We start from the raw sequence: 14,535 nt of genomic DNA, 5'->3' as shown, positions 1-14,535 counted from the left end.
CTGAAGTCAGGAATTTATATAATTAGGGGGTTTACTGTATGACATTCAGATTTTACTGTACGGCATTCACTATTTGCAGATGCTACAACAGGGGTTCTCAAACAGGGTGTAGGGACCCCTCAGGGGGTCATGAAGTTATTACCTGGGGGGTCGCAAGCTGTCAGCTTTCAATCCAAACCCCACTTTGCCTCCAGCATTTATAATGGTGCTAAATATATTAAAAAGTTATTTTAATTTATAAGGGGGTCACACTCAGAGGCTTGCTATGTGAATGGGGTCACCAGTACAGAAGTTTGAAAACCACTGTGCTTTCACAACACAGCTTGTTTATTCAACTATCTATCCCTGGGAAAAATGAAAAAGGACAAGATCTAATTATTGTAACTCTGCCCACTCTCTCTTTTTCATAGCAATGAAACTGTAAATTGCCTATGCAACTTTACACCTCATTTGTAGGTGGCTTGTATGTCTAACTCTTTGAGCATCTGTCTCTTGCCATGCATGTCGACACTAATTTTCTACTTTCTATTTGCACAAAATTAATACACTGATTAGAAAACGTAGCTCTGAACAATGTGTTAATTCTGTTTTTACTTTATGAAATTTTTTACCTTATATTGGTGGTTTTTTTGATTTATCAGGTTCTCCTCAGCGAGTGAATGGGAAAGTGAAAGGGAAAATCTTTGTAGGAAGTAACCCAGTTCCAGTTGTATTTGAGAACACTGACCTCCATTCTTACGTTGTGATGAACCATGGGCGAGCATACACTGCTATCAGCACTATTCCAGAGGTGCTGGGGTATTCTCTGCTTCCTCTTGCTTCTGTTGGAGGTATCATAGGATGGATGTTTGCTGTGGAGCAGCAAGGATATAGAAATGGATTCAGTATTACAGGTAACTTTTTTTTATTAGAACTTGTTTAAAAGTCTGCTTTATACTTTTTTTGTGGCTTGAGGCAAGAGAACTGTTAAACTAGAATACTTTGAAGTAAATTATTAGAAAGATGCAGAAGCTCCCTGTTTCCTGACTAGTATTGGTTGGTTGGTGCTATATCAAACTTTCAGACCATTTCTCCTGCTGATATAATACAGATATCTGGAATTTTTACTTTACACTAGGCACAAATGCCTAGTAGTCACCCAGAAACCCTGAGCACTGAGCTGAAGTGGATTAGCCAGTTTCCATTCAATGAACTGATGTTATCAGGAAGCGGGTGACCTATTTTGGGAGGCCTGGGTATACAGCACCTCTGAAAATTGGTCTGAGTGTGTTAACAGGTTAAAGTTTTCTGTTGCCTTTTTTTTTTAAAGGTAAAAATGGATGGAATTTGAAATCAGCACATGACACAGAGGCATGAGCCAGGGTCCTTTCTTTTTCTTACCTCACATTGTTGGAGTTTTCTAAATATCTCGCGTGTTGGCTAGAACTTACTGTGAATTCACCAACTTGTACAAATGCAGCAACTTTTCAGTTTAGAACTCATAGGATATATAGATGCAAATTCCTAGATAACTGAAAATCATGTCACTTAGCAAGACAAGGTGGATGAGGTCCAGGGCCCCATGGGTGTGGAGGCTGTGAGCAGGTTTCAAGGGATCCACCAAAATAAACCAGAGAGCAGGGCCAACATTAGACTCACTGGAGCCCACGGCAAAAAGCTGAAGACCGAGCCTTGCCTCCCAGGGCAGAAGCCGAAGCCTGAGCAGCTTAGCTTGACTGGGGCCCCTTGTGGTGTGGGGCCCTGGGAAATTGCTCTGCTTACTAGCCCCTAATGCCATCCCTGGCTTTTAATCTACTGGATATGCAGAAAAACAGTTGTGTGGTGCAGGTTGGCTGTGGAATTTTCATAGCAGTCGAGGGGGGGGGGCTCAGAAAGAAAAAGGTTAAGAACCTCTGTTTTATTGAACCAGCTTCTGTTGGTGAGAGTAACAAGCTTTCAAACTTACACAGAGCTCTGCTTCAGATTTGGAAATTCCAGATAAAAAGATATTATCTCACCCACCCTGTCTCTCTAATATCCTGGGACCAACATCCTGGCTACAACACCACAATCACGTCACTTGAAAGATAAATTCCCTAGACTTGCATCTTTAATTTGTTCCTTCTTAATACAGCTGGCTATTTGGCAGTTGTGTAAATAGTCATAAAAATGTAAATGGCTCTTAATTCAATAAATCACAACTGTTGCAAAGTGTGGAGAATCTTTCACCATAGGCAAAGCTTTATATTACAGAACTAGCATAAAAAGATACTCCTCCCCACTAAATAATAAAGACTTAAATCTGTAGAGTCATTTTGAAATTATACTTGTACACAAATTTATAACATTTAAAATGCTAATGAAAAAACCAATGGGTCTTGTTGTACCCTGGTATGGCAACAAAGCTGGCCTTGAGACACTTGAAAGAAACAGCTAATATGCAACAAGGTAGAAAGGAAATACCCTCAAATGAAAGTTTGGTGTAAATGTTTTGGTGTCCTCAAAAATTCAGTATTTACATTTGTTCCTTTGCAACAGCTGCTGCCTGCTGACATTGCCTAAAATGTGGTGAGATTTTTGTTTATGATACCACATGAAAAGAGTCCTGAGATTTCTCAGACTATACACTTTTGCTGATGTTTAATATTATCCTAGTGCTATGGGGAGGCTATCCTTCTAATGACAGGAGAATTAGAGCCAGAGGACTTGTTCTTGAGAGGTGCTGAGCACCTGCAACTGAAATGTTTGGTTGTAGCCACTTCAAGTCTCTTGGTAGTTATCCCTAAATGGGGAAACCTGTTTTTTCCCCTCTGATTACTGTAAAATCATTTTGGGGCATATTTATTGCCTTGTATAGAGAAATCTTTTAAATAAGGCACCAAACAAGGTGTATAACACAAAGGGTGGGATTTTCAAAACTCCCAAAGTCTTTTAGGAATACAAGTCCCCATGAATTTCAGTACGAATTGTGCTTCTAAGTAAGTTTGGGATTTTTGAAAATACCACATGTAAACAAAAATACAACACAATGAGGTGAAAGCAGAGTTTGAGCCTGAAAGGTGAACTTTTTACCTGCTAAGACTGGAGTGCAAGGATCTGTGTTTTCTCCTACAAAAGCAAAAAGACTTTCAACCCAGATTCTCTGCTCTGCTCAGCTTTTGCTTGGCACAAAAAGGATGTGGGGTTATTGGGGAGCCAAGTACAGGACCCTGATTATCAGGGTATAGCTGTGCTGAGTCACCATGTAGGTTAGATATTTCAGTTGCTTATACTCCAAAATGAACCATATGCTAGCTGTGTCCTAACTAAGCCCCTTCCTTGTACCTCTGTGCTGGGCTGGCTATACAGCCACTGGTAGCTAAAAGGTCCCCGTGCTGGGGGTATTCTCAGCTAGATGAATCTGGCTGCTTTTGAGCACCTGCAAAGAAGAGGCCAGAATGCAATGAAAATCTGGCCCTATGAATACCTAAAACATATTAGGCTTTAGGTGCTAATGATATCACCAGGGGAAATGCTGCAGGGGAAATGCAGAACCTTCACCTGCAGTTTTGGCAGGCAAGTGAGAGATTCACTGATTTTTGTTAAAATTCCTATACATTTCAGAAATATTTTTGTAATTCAATGCTACTTATAACTAGAGATGGGCCTGAATTTCTGGATTGATTCAAATTCTCAGACCCATCTGTGAATATAATCTGATTTAGAGTTCATGCATTTTTTTAATTTGATGCTTTACAGTTCTGTGGTACAAATTTTGTCAGCCTCCTCAGTATGTTAATTGAATATAGAATTTTTTTCTTGTTTTTTGTGTGTATTTATTGATTGATTGATTGATTTACTTCCTGGAAGCTAGTTCAGGAATTTATAATGTACATTTCAATTTTTTTTTAATTTGGGACCAGAAATGTTCTGTCTGTTTTAAATCAGTGTTCTCTTAATAGAGATATTTTCTCTAAAGAATAAAACCACTTTTGAGCTATACCACACATGATAAGACTTACTATTGTATATTTTGGCTCTGCCTCAACTCTTCTCTTGATCTGAAACCTTCTCTTCTGCCTTATTTACAGTTCAAAATGTTTAGTGCATAAAAGTCTGGGTTCTTTTACTATACTCAGTGATAGTGTGTCAATGGCAATTTCTAGAACAATAATTTTTCCCTTATATGGAAAAAAAAGGTGAACTATTAGAAGATCTTGCATAATAGCTTGGAGAAAATATTTGCTTTTTTTGTTTGTTTTTTCTTTTTTCTTTTTTTATTTTGAAGGGTTGTGGGCAACGGTTTGACTAGATGGATTCAAACTTAGTCATAGTTTGCCTAATCTTGATTTCTAGGTGGTGAGTTTACACGGCAAGCTGAAGTTACCTTCCTTGGCAGTAATGAGAAGTTGGTTATCAAGCAAAAGTTCAGTGGAATCGATGAACATGGTCATCTTACAATCAGCACAGAAATGGAGGGCAAAGTACCTGAGATCCCATTTGGTGCATCAGTCCACATAGAACCATATAATGAGCTCTATCACTCTTCTAGTTCTGGTAAGAAGCAACATAAATTAATGGAGGTTATTATCAACCATATTCATCAGAAGAGAAAATAAGAATCAGAAAAACATTGCCTGTTACATAGGTTCATACCTGTTTTCAGTGTAGAGTTTACTACCATATACGTGTTCTTTGGCTCTTTGGAACAACTCAATGAGAATGTTTTAATAACCTTTATCTCTGAAAATTGCATGTTCTTGGTCTCTTATGTGAGGTTTTGAATTTTTTTTTAATTATGTGGTGTCAAAAAATGCTGGATTGACAACTGTAGAGACACTGAAGGGGCCTTTCTTTTATCAACAAAACCGATGCAGTGTAGACAGCAGCAGTGAAAATTTCATGCATTGCTTACTAATGTTTCAGTTCTGATCTAGAGGGCTCAAGAGGAGAAGGTAATTTGTTTTTTCATCCTATTCTGTCCTTGGTCTCTTTTCTAAGCCCTGGCCTACACTGGGGGCGGGAGGGAGGGGGAGGAGATCAATCTAAATTACACAACTTCAGCTACGTGAATAATGTAGCTGAAGTCAACATACTTAGACCTATTCACCGTGGTGTCTTCACTACCGTGAGTCGACTGCTGCCGCTCCCCTATCGACTCCTCCTGCGCCTCTCGCGGCGGTAGAGTACAGGAATCGACAGGACAGCCCTCGGGGATCGATTTATTGCGTCTAGACTAGACGCGATAAATCGACCACTGCTGGATCAATCACTGCCCGCCGATCCGGCAGGTAGTGTAGACATACCCTAAGATTACCATTAATGTATTGCTATAAGGCTTTTTTCAGTGCTCCACTAGGAACTGGACTGAGATCTATGTATCAATTCACATAGGTCAATTACCAGTTATCTGGTAGTAACAACTATCTGTCACTGTGACTTGGGCAGGATATGAATGAGGAACGTGGAAGCAAGAGGCTGTTTAGCCCATTTCCAGTTCCTTGTGCCACCCCATCTCCGCGTCTCTCTTCCTTCAAGAAACTGCAGAAATATGTATCTGCTAAATTAGACCTCACATAATCATAAACGGCTGCTTATTTCAACAGTGACAGTGCCAGCCTATTTACTTAGCTTGACACGCCCTGAAGAAGCTTATAGCATACTGGACTTGTCTGAATAATGGGCTGCCAGATAGCAGGTATTCACCTTTTTGGCCTAAATCCTGTGAGCAGATCCATGCAGGTGGTGCCTTGTATCCATTTAGAGCTCAACTGACTTCAGAGGGGGTGGGCATTACAATTAATCCAGGCAGACCTTCTTGAAGGATCACAGCCATGGTCTCTTTTTCACCATACAGAAAACTACTATGGAACTTGCAGATTTGATAGTTCTTATATTTTATTTGGGATTTTGTCAGAAAATCAAGATAACACATTGAAATGAACAAAGAGCAAGTGTTTTTGGTATTAGTGGCTGCTGTTCTTTTTAGATTTTTTGAACATTCAGTGACTTGTTTTGGTGAACTTGCATAACAAGTTTCTTAAACTGAATTTGCTTTTTCTCCATGTCTTACCAACCATACAAATTTGCTAAATTATGTTTAGATAATATTTAGCACATTGTTTGAATCTCTGATACATGAAAACAAAAGACAGGCCAAATCAAGTGAAATCTCTTCCTTTTGAATAGAGAAACATGGCAGTGCTTTCAGGGCTGGCTCTAGGTTTTTTGCCGCCCCAAGCGGAATGCCGTCAAAGCAAAAAAAAGGGGCTGGAGTACTGTCGAAGCAAAAAAAAAAAAAAAAAAGGGAGGGGGGTGGGGGCTTGGTTTGCTGGTGCCTAGAGCCGGCCATGAGTGCTCTATAGCTGCTTGTCTGTAAAATTCTGTTTAATACTATCTTGCCTTTGATCCATATCTGCAGATGGAAATGGGCTTTGTAGTCTCCCTTTCCTCTCTTATCCATGTGGTATTTATTTATTTATTTATATGAATTTCAGTGATCACATCGTCTTCTACCAGGGAGTACACAGTGACAGAACCAGAACGAGATGGGATTTCTCCCTCCTACACTGTAGCCTACCAGTGGCGACAGACCATCTCATTTGACGAATGCATTCATGATGACTCACATCACGCTATTTCTGCTACGCAGCAGCTATCAGTAGATAGTGTCTTTGTCCTGTATAATAGGGATGAACAAATTCTGCGATATGCTATGAGCAACTCAATTGGCCCAGTCAGTGGTACGTATATGATAATTCTTCAATTCCTCTTTTGGGGCTTGGATTGTGGGAGATAAACTCCCTTACATTTGACTTTGCATTAGGTGGACATTAATGAAATAGATTATATAACTGCGTTACTTACCTGGAATTAAAAATGCCTATGGACCTTTTTTAAAAAAGGTCCAAAAATACTTCTTGTAAATTGAGCACCCAATTCCTGTTGAATTTAAGTGGGATTTGAGTGCCTAACTCCTAGGCTACTTTGAAAATACCAGTTTTAATCTTTTCCTTACTAATACATCCATGGAGAATTTTCATTTATCTCATGTACTTTTATCTTTTAAACGAATAACAGTTCTGTCGTCAATTAATCCCTTTTTATACTGTAGGAGAGCACAAACCCACTGTGGCAAAAAACAACCCAGTACTAGAATGAATCATGTGCGATTAAATAGAAGGTAGTTTCTAAGAGCCATCTTTCAGCCAGTCATAGCATTTCATTTCTGGATGATGTGCAATAGCCAATTATACAAAATGTTTTATTAGAGTCAAATGATAAACTTGTTTGTGTGTGTTGGGTTTTCTTTTATTAATTTTGTTTTTGTTTCAATCTGACACTTATTTTAAAGGATTTTTGTGCAAAGGTTGATAAGTCTGGGCAACCTTAATGACAAGTTAGTGAAATTCTTTTTTGCAGGAATTAAATTAGGTATGAATGAAGGAACAATTTGAAAATACAAACCAAGCGAGTACAGAAAGGAGTATGTTAGTTTTTGACAGCAAGGATACAGGTAGAAATAAGGCATCCCTAGCTACTGAAAAAAACCACCCCAACCCAAACAAAACAATCTTATTTAGCGACTTAAGAGACTGGAAGGTAACTGTACACGTGATTTGACTTAACCTTGCTTTTTAATTGTGTATATAATTTGCTGTGGGCTTTTCTGTGTAAAAGTGTCATCTGTATTGTTTTTATAATTTACCCATGTTCCTTTGTAAAAGTTCTTGGGAAGACCTTGTGCTGTCATATTTGAGGTAAAAGGCATGACTGATAGTTGACCTGCATCTCAACTGTAGGAACCCCTCTCCCTGATGAGTCCAACTGGCACAAAACTAGCCCCACACATACTGCAGGTGTAAGCAGTCTCTCCTCAGTCTCTGCCTCAGTCCTCATGCTGCTGCAGGGAAGGATTCAGACTTTAAACTTTCCTTTAAATAAGGGCTGTAAGAGACTAATGTTTGTCAAATAGTCACATTTAACTTAGCCTCATTTTAGCGTCTTCAGTGGTTGAATACAATCTCTTTGAACAGATGGTTCTGCTGATATCAGTCGAAATCCTTGCTACACTGGTACCCATGGTTGTGACACCAATGCAGTATGTCGTCCAGGAACAGGAAATCAGTTCTCCTGTGAATGCTCTGTAGGCTTCCGTGGAGATGGACGTGTTTGTTACGGTATGAGAAACATTTATGCATCAGAATAATGGCTTGTGTAGATTCTGCTTGTCATTGATGGAATATATTAACCCTCAGAACCAACCTTTTTGGCCTGGACTATTAAAACATGTCTTGAAAATCTTGCTATTGGAATATGGTTCTCTAAAGCTTTCTGAGGCAGAAATTCTTTCACTATGTGTTTTGTATAGTGCCTAGCACAAAGAACCCTAAGGTTAATTGGAGCTTGAGTGCTATCATAGTATAAACAAATAATATTAAATATTTAAATAAGTTTTTGCTTTTTTTCCACTATGAATAAATTCATAGTGGGGGGGAAGAAGACAGTTCAAAATAATTACACACATTCTTTCCTTGTTGAGCTTGTGTGTATATTAGAAATTAGTAATGACTGACAGAAATTTTGTAATATTTTTGCCTTTCAAAATCCCGGAAGCTTTTTTTCTCTGCTACCAAACCTACATACACAGCATATTCATAAAAAGACTGCTATTTTCTGCTCACAGACTACCTATAACAAATGTTACTAAAGCCTTGATCAAAGCAGTTAATATTGAAATCAATAGCAGTCTTTCCACTATCTTCAAAAGACCCAATGAAATCCAATCTTTAGGTTTATTTTTTGTACCAGGCTCAGTTAGTAATGGATTCCAATTTGAAGATTTGTATGAAGACCAAGTGAAATTTTACAATTTATAGCACAGTTTTCCCAGTCCATAGAGTCTGGCCAGACTCTGTTTATAATATGGTTGGGCCACAATTGAGTTAATTAATCATTGTTAAATTCATTTGTTTTGCTTGTCTAGTCTGAATCGGTATTCCTCTTGGTTTACCGGATCCCCTTATGCCATCTCAGCTGTTGCTGACTGGAAAAACTTGGACCAATAGCCAATGCTGTAAGAGCTTTTCTGGATTAAAAGTGCTGCTCTGTATACGTGTTAATACTCCACAGGGTTGCTTTGCTTTTTTCAGATTTTATTGTGAAGCAACCTCAATTTAGCTGCTTATGAAAGAGGGAGCAGTTTTAATGAACTGTTTAAAACCTCAAAAAGAAAAGGAGTACTTGTGGCACCTTAGAGACTAACAAATGTATTTGAGCGTAAGCTTTCGTGAGCTACAGCTCACTTCATCGGATGCATTCAGTGGAAAATACAGTGGGGAGATTTATATACACAGAGAACATGAAACAATGGGTGTTACCATACACACTGTAACTAGAGTGATTAGGTAAGGTGAGCTATTACCAGCAGGAGAGCGGGGGAAAAAAATCTTTTGTAGTGATAATCAAGGTGGGCCATTTCCAGCAGTTGACAAGAACATCTGACAGGTTCCAGAGTAGCAGCCATGTTAGTCTGTGTCCGCAAAAAGAAAAGGAGTACATCACTTCATCAGATGCATTGTATCCAGACTCCAAGGAGAGACTGCTGAATTGGAATTAATTTGCAAACTGGATACAGTTAACTTAGGCTTGAATAAAGACTGGGAGTGGATGGGTCATTACACAAAGTAAAACTATTTCCCCATGTTTATCTCCCACCCCCAACCCCCCGGTTCCTCAGACGTCCTTGTCAACTGCTGGAAATGGCCCACCTTGATTATCACTACAAAAAGTCCCCCCCATCTGCTGGTAATAGCTCACCTTACCTGACCACTTCTCGTTACAGTGTGTATGGTAACACCCATTGTTTCATGTTCTCCGTGTATATAAATCTCCCCACTGTATTTTCCACTGAATGCATCCGATGAAGTGAGCTGTAGCTCACCAAAGCTTATGCTCAAATAAATTTGTTAGTCTCTAAGGTGCCACAAGTACTCCTTTTCTTTTTGCGAATATAGACTAACATCTCTGCTACTCTGAAACCTGTTTAAAACCTAATGCCCCCCAGCTGTGTCTCCACAAAGTCTTAATAAGAATCCTGGATGGGAGCACTGAACTCTTTGTGCATGTAAAACACTAGTTTATGGATGTCTTGGGCTATGCAATGGATATAATTAGTAGTACATTATTTAGAAAAGGACATAGCTGTGGTACCTCAAATGCTGCTTGTGATAAGTGTTGATAAATATTTATTTTTAACGTACTATCCAAAATCTTTGCAACTGTCTTGATTTTTTTTTTAAGCCCAGGGCAACGTCTGTAAACAAGAGATAAAGAAAAGAGGAGAGGGAAAATTATCACAAAGGTCTTTGGGTTACCCTTGCTTTTTGGCTCTGATAACATTTTCACTTCCAGATACTATTAAATGTATAATTATTATGTAATTTTAAAAGTGTACCTCTCCTCCTTTTAGTTAAAAATTGAATATAGCTGTTTCATTAGAGCTGAGAGCTCATGTAAAATGATTGTACTCCTACCTACTACCATAGAACCTGTATTTTGTTAGAGCACTCTAAATAATTTTGTAGAATGGATAAAGAATTGGAACCTAAAGCCTCGTTTCAAATAGCCAGTTGCACTATCTTAGTATGTTTGGGAAAAATAGAAGCCATTGGAACCATCTTTTCAAGACTGGACTCTAAATGGAAGCAGTTCTGAAAAGAAGTCTGTTCTTCTCAGTTGTGTGGCATTCCTGTTGTCTAAAATTTCACATCTTAAGTATTTCACAGGACTCTGCAGTTTAATGTATGACTTACAGAGTAATAGCTATTTTATACTAGGTAACTTCTCAGTGTAAAATATGTTATTAGTCTCACAAAGCTAAACTGTGATAATGTGCTGTTTTGTTTGATTGACTGACATAATTTAAAGGAGTACTTGTGGCACCTTAGAGACTAACAAATTTATCTGAGCATAAGCTTTCGTGAGCTACAGCTCACTTTGTCGGATGCATGGCTCACGAAAGCTTATGCTCAAATAAATTTGTTAGTCTCTAAGGTGCCAAAAGTACTCCTTTTCTTTTTGCGAATACAAACTAGCACATATGCTATTGTGAAACCTCTCATAATTTAGTCTCTCCTATGTATCCCAGGTCACATTAGAAATTCCATAGATGCCTACACTAGGGATCCTCCTGGCTGGAGAGCTATAAAACGTGATCATATAAAGCTTGGAATGCATGACTTGCAGTTAAAGTTATGAATCAGTATCACATCTGTACAGGTCCTCCACATTTAGTTAAACTATAGTTGGTAGCTGCTATATGGCACAATTTAATAAAATATTAGTCCATTTTATTTTCTGAATGTGTGATCTCCGACAATGACATGCAATAAATTATTATGCATTAGTATAGTTCTCCACAAGTAACAAGCCTCCAGCATAATCAGTGATGCTCATGCTGTACATAGCACATATATGAACAACAAAAGATACCCCATTTATTTTAAAATGTAACTTAAAGTTACAGCAGCAATTGTTGGTTGCATCCATATTGTACAATAATGATACACTTTACTGCTATAGCTTTGTGCAATCATGTTGTCTTAGGAAAGGAACCTTTATTGGCCTGTGGAAAGTTCTTGAATGTCTATTGGAAATGTTAAAGAATAACAACACAACTGGTGTATGGATTGGTTTCTTAGATTAGTTTTATTAATCTATCTATCTATCTATTGGTAGTTGCGTAATGCCTTTGTTTCCAGGATCCACATTGTTCACCCCTTTGTAATAACTAGAATCTTTGTTACACTCTCCAGATGTTGATGAGTGCTCAGAGCAACCAACAGTGTGTGGCAGCAATGCAGTCTGTAATAACCAGCCAGGAACTTTCCGATGTGAGTGTGTTGATGGCTATCAGTTTTCAGATGATGGACGGACTTGTGTGGGTGAGTTTAGTTCCAGATTTTCTTAAATCATTTACGAGCAGGTTTTGGGCAATGTGGACTGTTACACAGAGCACAGATGTGGGAGTCAGGTTTCGTGGGTTCTGTTTCTGATTCTGCCACTGACTTGCTGTTACTTTGGGCAAGTCACTTAAAGGTGACCTTCAAAGAATTTTTATAACATTACGTGTGTGTCCTGTTTTCACAGTTTAAAGAGCCTTTTAGTACCCACTGCTTTTTCCTTGTGAAGATACACTGTAATCAAGCCACTTCTCAATCATCTTTTTGATAAGCTAAACAAATTGAGCTCTCTAAGTCACTAGAAGACATTTTCTCTAGCCCTTGAATAATTTTTGTCTCTTTCCTACAACCTTTCCAGTTTTTAAATGTATTTTTTAAAATATGGACAGCAGAACTGTACGCAGTATTCCAGTATCAGACTCACCAATGCTGTAAACAAAAATAAAATCACCTTCCTATTCCCCTGTTTATACATCCAAGGTTTGCATTAGACTTCAAAAAAGCAGACTTTAACAACTCCGAACTAGTAGGTAAGGTCCCATGGAAAGAAAATCTAAGAGAAAAAGGAATTCAGGAGAGCAGGCAGTTTCTCAAGAAGACAATATTAAAGGCACAACCGCATACTATCCCAATGCAAAGAAAAAAAAATAGTAAGAGGCCATTATGGATGCATTAGTATCTCTTGAATGACCTGAAAGTCAAAGAGAATCCTACCAAAAAAATGGAAACATGGACAAATTATGAAGGATGAGTACAAAAGAATAGCACAGGCATGTAGGCACAAAATCAAATCTGAAAGACTAAGGCACTAAATTAATTACACCTCGTAAGGGACATAAAAGGCAATAAAAAGAGGCTTATAGAGCCTTGTACATCAGGAGCAATAGAAAGATGAAGGAAAATGTAGGTCCACTATGTAGCAGGAAAGGAGAGTGCATAACAAATTATATTAAGAAGGCTGAGGTGTTTAATGCTTAATTTGAGTTTAAAAAAAAATTGAGAATAGATACTGAAGATTAATATTAAAAAGTGGGAAGGAACACAAGCCAGCGTAGGGAAAAAACAGGTGAATTAAGAATTAATTAAGCTAGATGTATTCAAATTAGCAGGACCTGATGAAATTCACCCTAGGGTACATAAGGAACTAGCTGAAGCAATCTCAGAACCATGAGTGATTTATCATCAAAGACTTATGGAGGATGGGTGAGGTCCCAGAGGACTGGAGAAGGACAAAAATAGAACCTGCATTTAAAAAAGGGAACAAAGAGGACCTGGGGAGTTATAGACCAATTAACTTAACTTTTTGATACTTGGAAAGATATTGAAACAAATAATTAAATAATTATTTTTTTAAGCACCAAAAGGATAATAGGGTGATAAATAAATAAATTTGTCAGGAACAAATCATGCCAAACCAACCTAGTTACCTTCTTTGACAGGTTTACTGGTTTAGTGGATGTGGGGGAAGCCATCAACATGATTTAACATGATTTAGTAAAGCTTTTAATGTCCCAAATAACATTCTCCTAAGAAATTAGGGAAATGTGGTCTAGATGAGGTTATTATAAAATGGAGTGCACAGCTTTATTCAGAATAGTTGTCAATGTTTCACTGTCACTCTAGGAGGACATATCTAGTGGGGTCTTGCAGGGGTCAGTCCTACATCCAGTACTAGTCAATATTTTAATTAATGATTTGGATAATGGAATAGAGAATGTACTTATAAAATTTGCAGGTGACACCAAGCTGGGAGGTTGTTGCAAGCACTTTGGAGGACAGGCTCAGAAATCAAAACGACCTTGACAAATTGGAGAATTGATCTGAAATCAACAAGATGACATTCAGTAAAGAAAAGTCCAAAGTACTACACTTGCCAAGGAAAAATCAAATGCAGAAAATCGGGGATAGCTATTTAGGTGGTACAGTAGAAAAGGATCTGGAAGGTGTGGTGGATCATAGACTGAATATGATTAAGGCCTTTTGTTTTCAATTTTTATTTTTTAAATTTTCCAGGTTTTGTCAGGTTTTATTTAAAAAAATTAAAAACAGGAGAAAATTTATAAAAAACTAAAATGTAGGGCAGGGGGAGGTGAGGAACGGAGGAGTGCCTGGTTGGGAGTGTCCTCTGTTTGTCCATGTTGAATGTAATCAGTTCATGATCACTGGTCCCTAGCAACCACCAACTACTAGTCCAGTGAATAATTCATCTTTATCCATCATGATGAGGTCCAAAACAGACCTACCACATGTTGGATGCAGTATCTTTTTATGTTAGAAAATTATCATCTATGACTTTTAGAAAGACTGATGCTTTATTAGTACAATTCCCAGCTAAGTTGTCCTGAAGGCTGAATATAAATCTAAACAAGCGTGATTTTAAAATTGGCTGTCTTCAGATCGCAGCTGTTTCATACTTGTCTGTTACTTTCAGCTGTGGATTCCAAACATAATTGGCGTTCATAGTTGTAAAGGGGGAAAAATTAAAGTGAACAGTTACTAACATGCCATTTCATTTCACAATGTCTTCAAATTTAAGGTAGGTCAGTCTTAACTCCAGTTTTAAACTGTCCCATATTGTTGCTCCTACTTCTGAGCATGTGCTGACAAGCTTTCT

General features: G+C 38.1%; 1 protein-coding gene across 1 annotated transcript in view; it reads left to right on the top strand.

Annotated features, from left to right (window-relative positions):
* The window catches only part of NID1 (nidogen 1), a 79,370-nt gene that overhangs the window by 21,777 nt on the left and 43,058 nt on the right, over positions 1-14,535 (top strand). The window contains exons 6-10 of the mRNA XM_038397578.2: positions 642-893; positions 4,315-4,515; positions 6,456-6,701; positions 7,995-8,138; positions 11,775-11,903. Of these exons, the coding sequence (XP_038253506.1) occupies positions 642-893; positions 4,315-4,515; positions 6,456-6,701; positions 7,995-8,138; positions 11,775-11,903 (972 nt within the window). The remainder of the gene's footprint in view (positions 1-641; positions 894-4,314; positions 4,516-6,455; positions 6,702-7,994; positions 8,139-11,774; positions 11,904-14,535) is intronic.

This window comes from Dermochelys coriacea, chromosome 3 (genome assembly GCF_009764565.3).
Source record: "Dermochelys coriacea isolate rDerCor1 chromosome 3, rDerCor1.pri.v4, whole genome shotgun sequence".
Lineage (NCBI taxonomy): Eukaryota > Metazoa > Chordata > Testudines > Dermochelyidae > Dermochelys > Dermochelys coriacea.
Note: the sequence above shows the minus strand (reverse complement) of the source record. Positions and strands in the feature narration are given on the sequence as shown.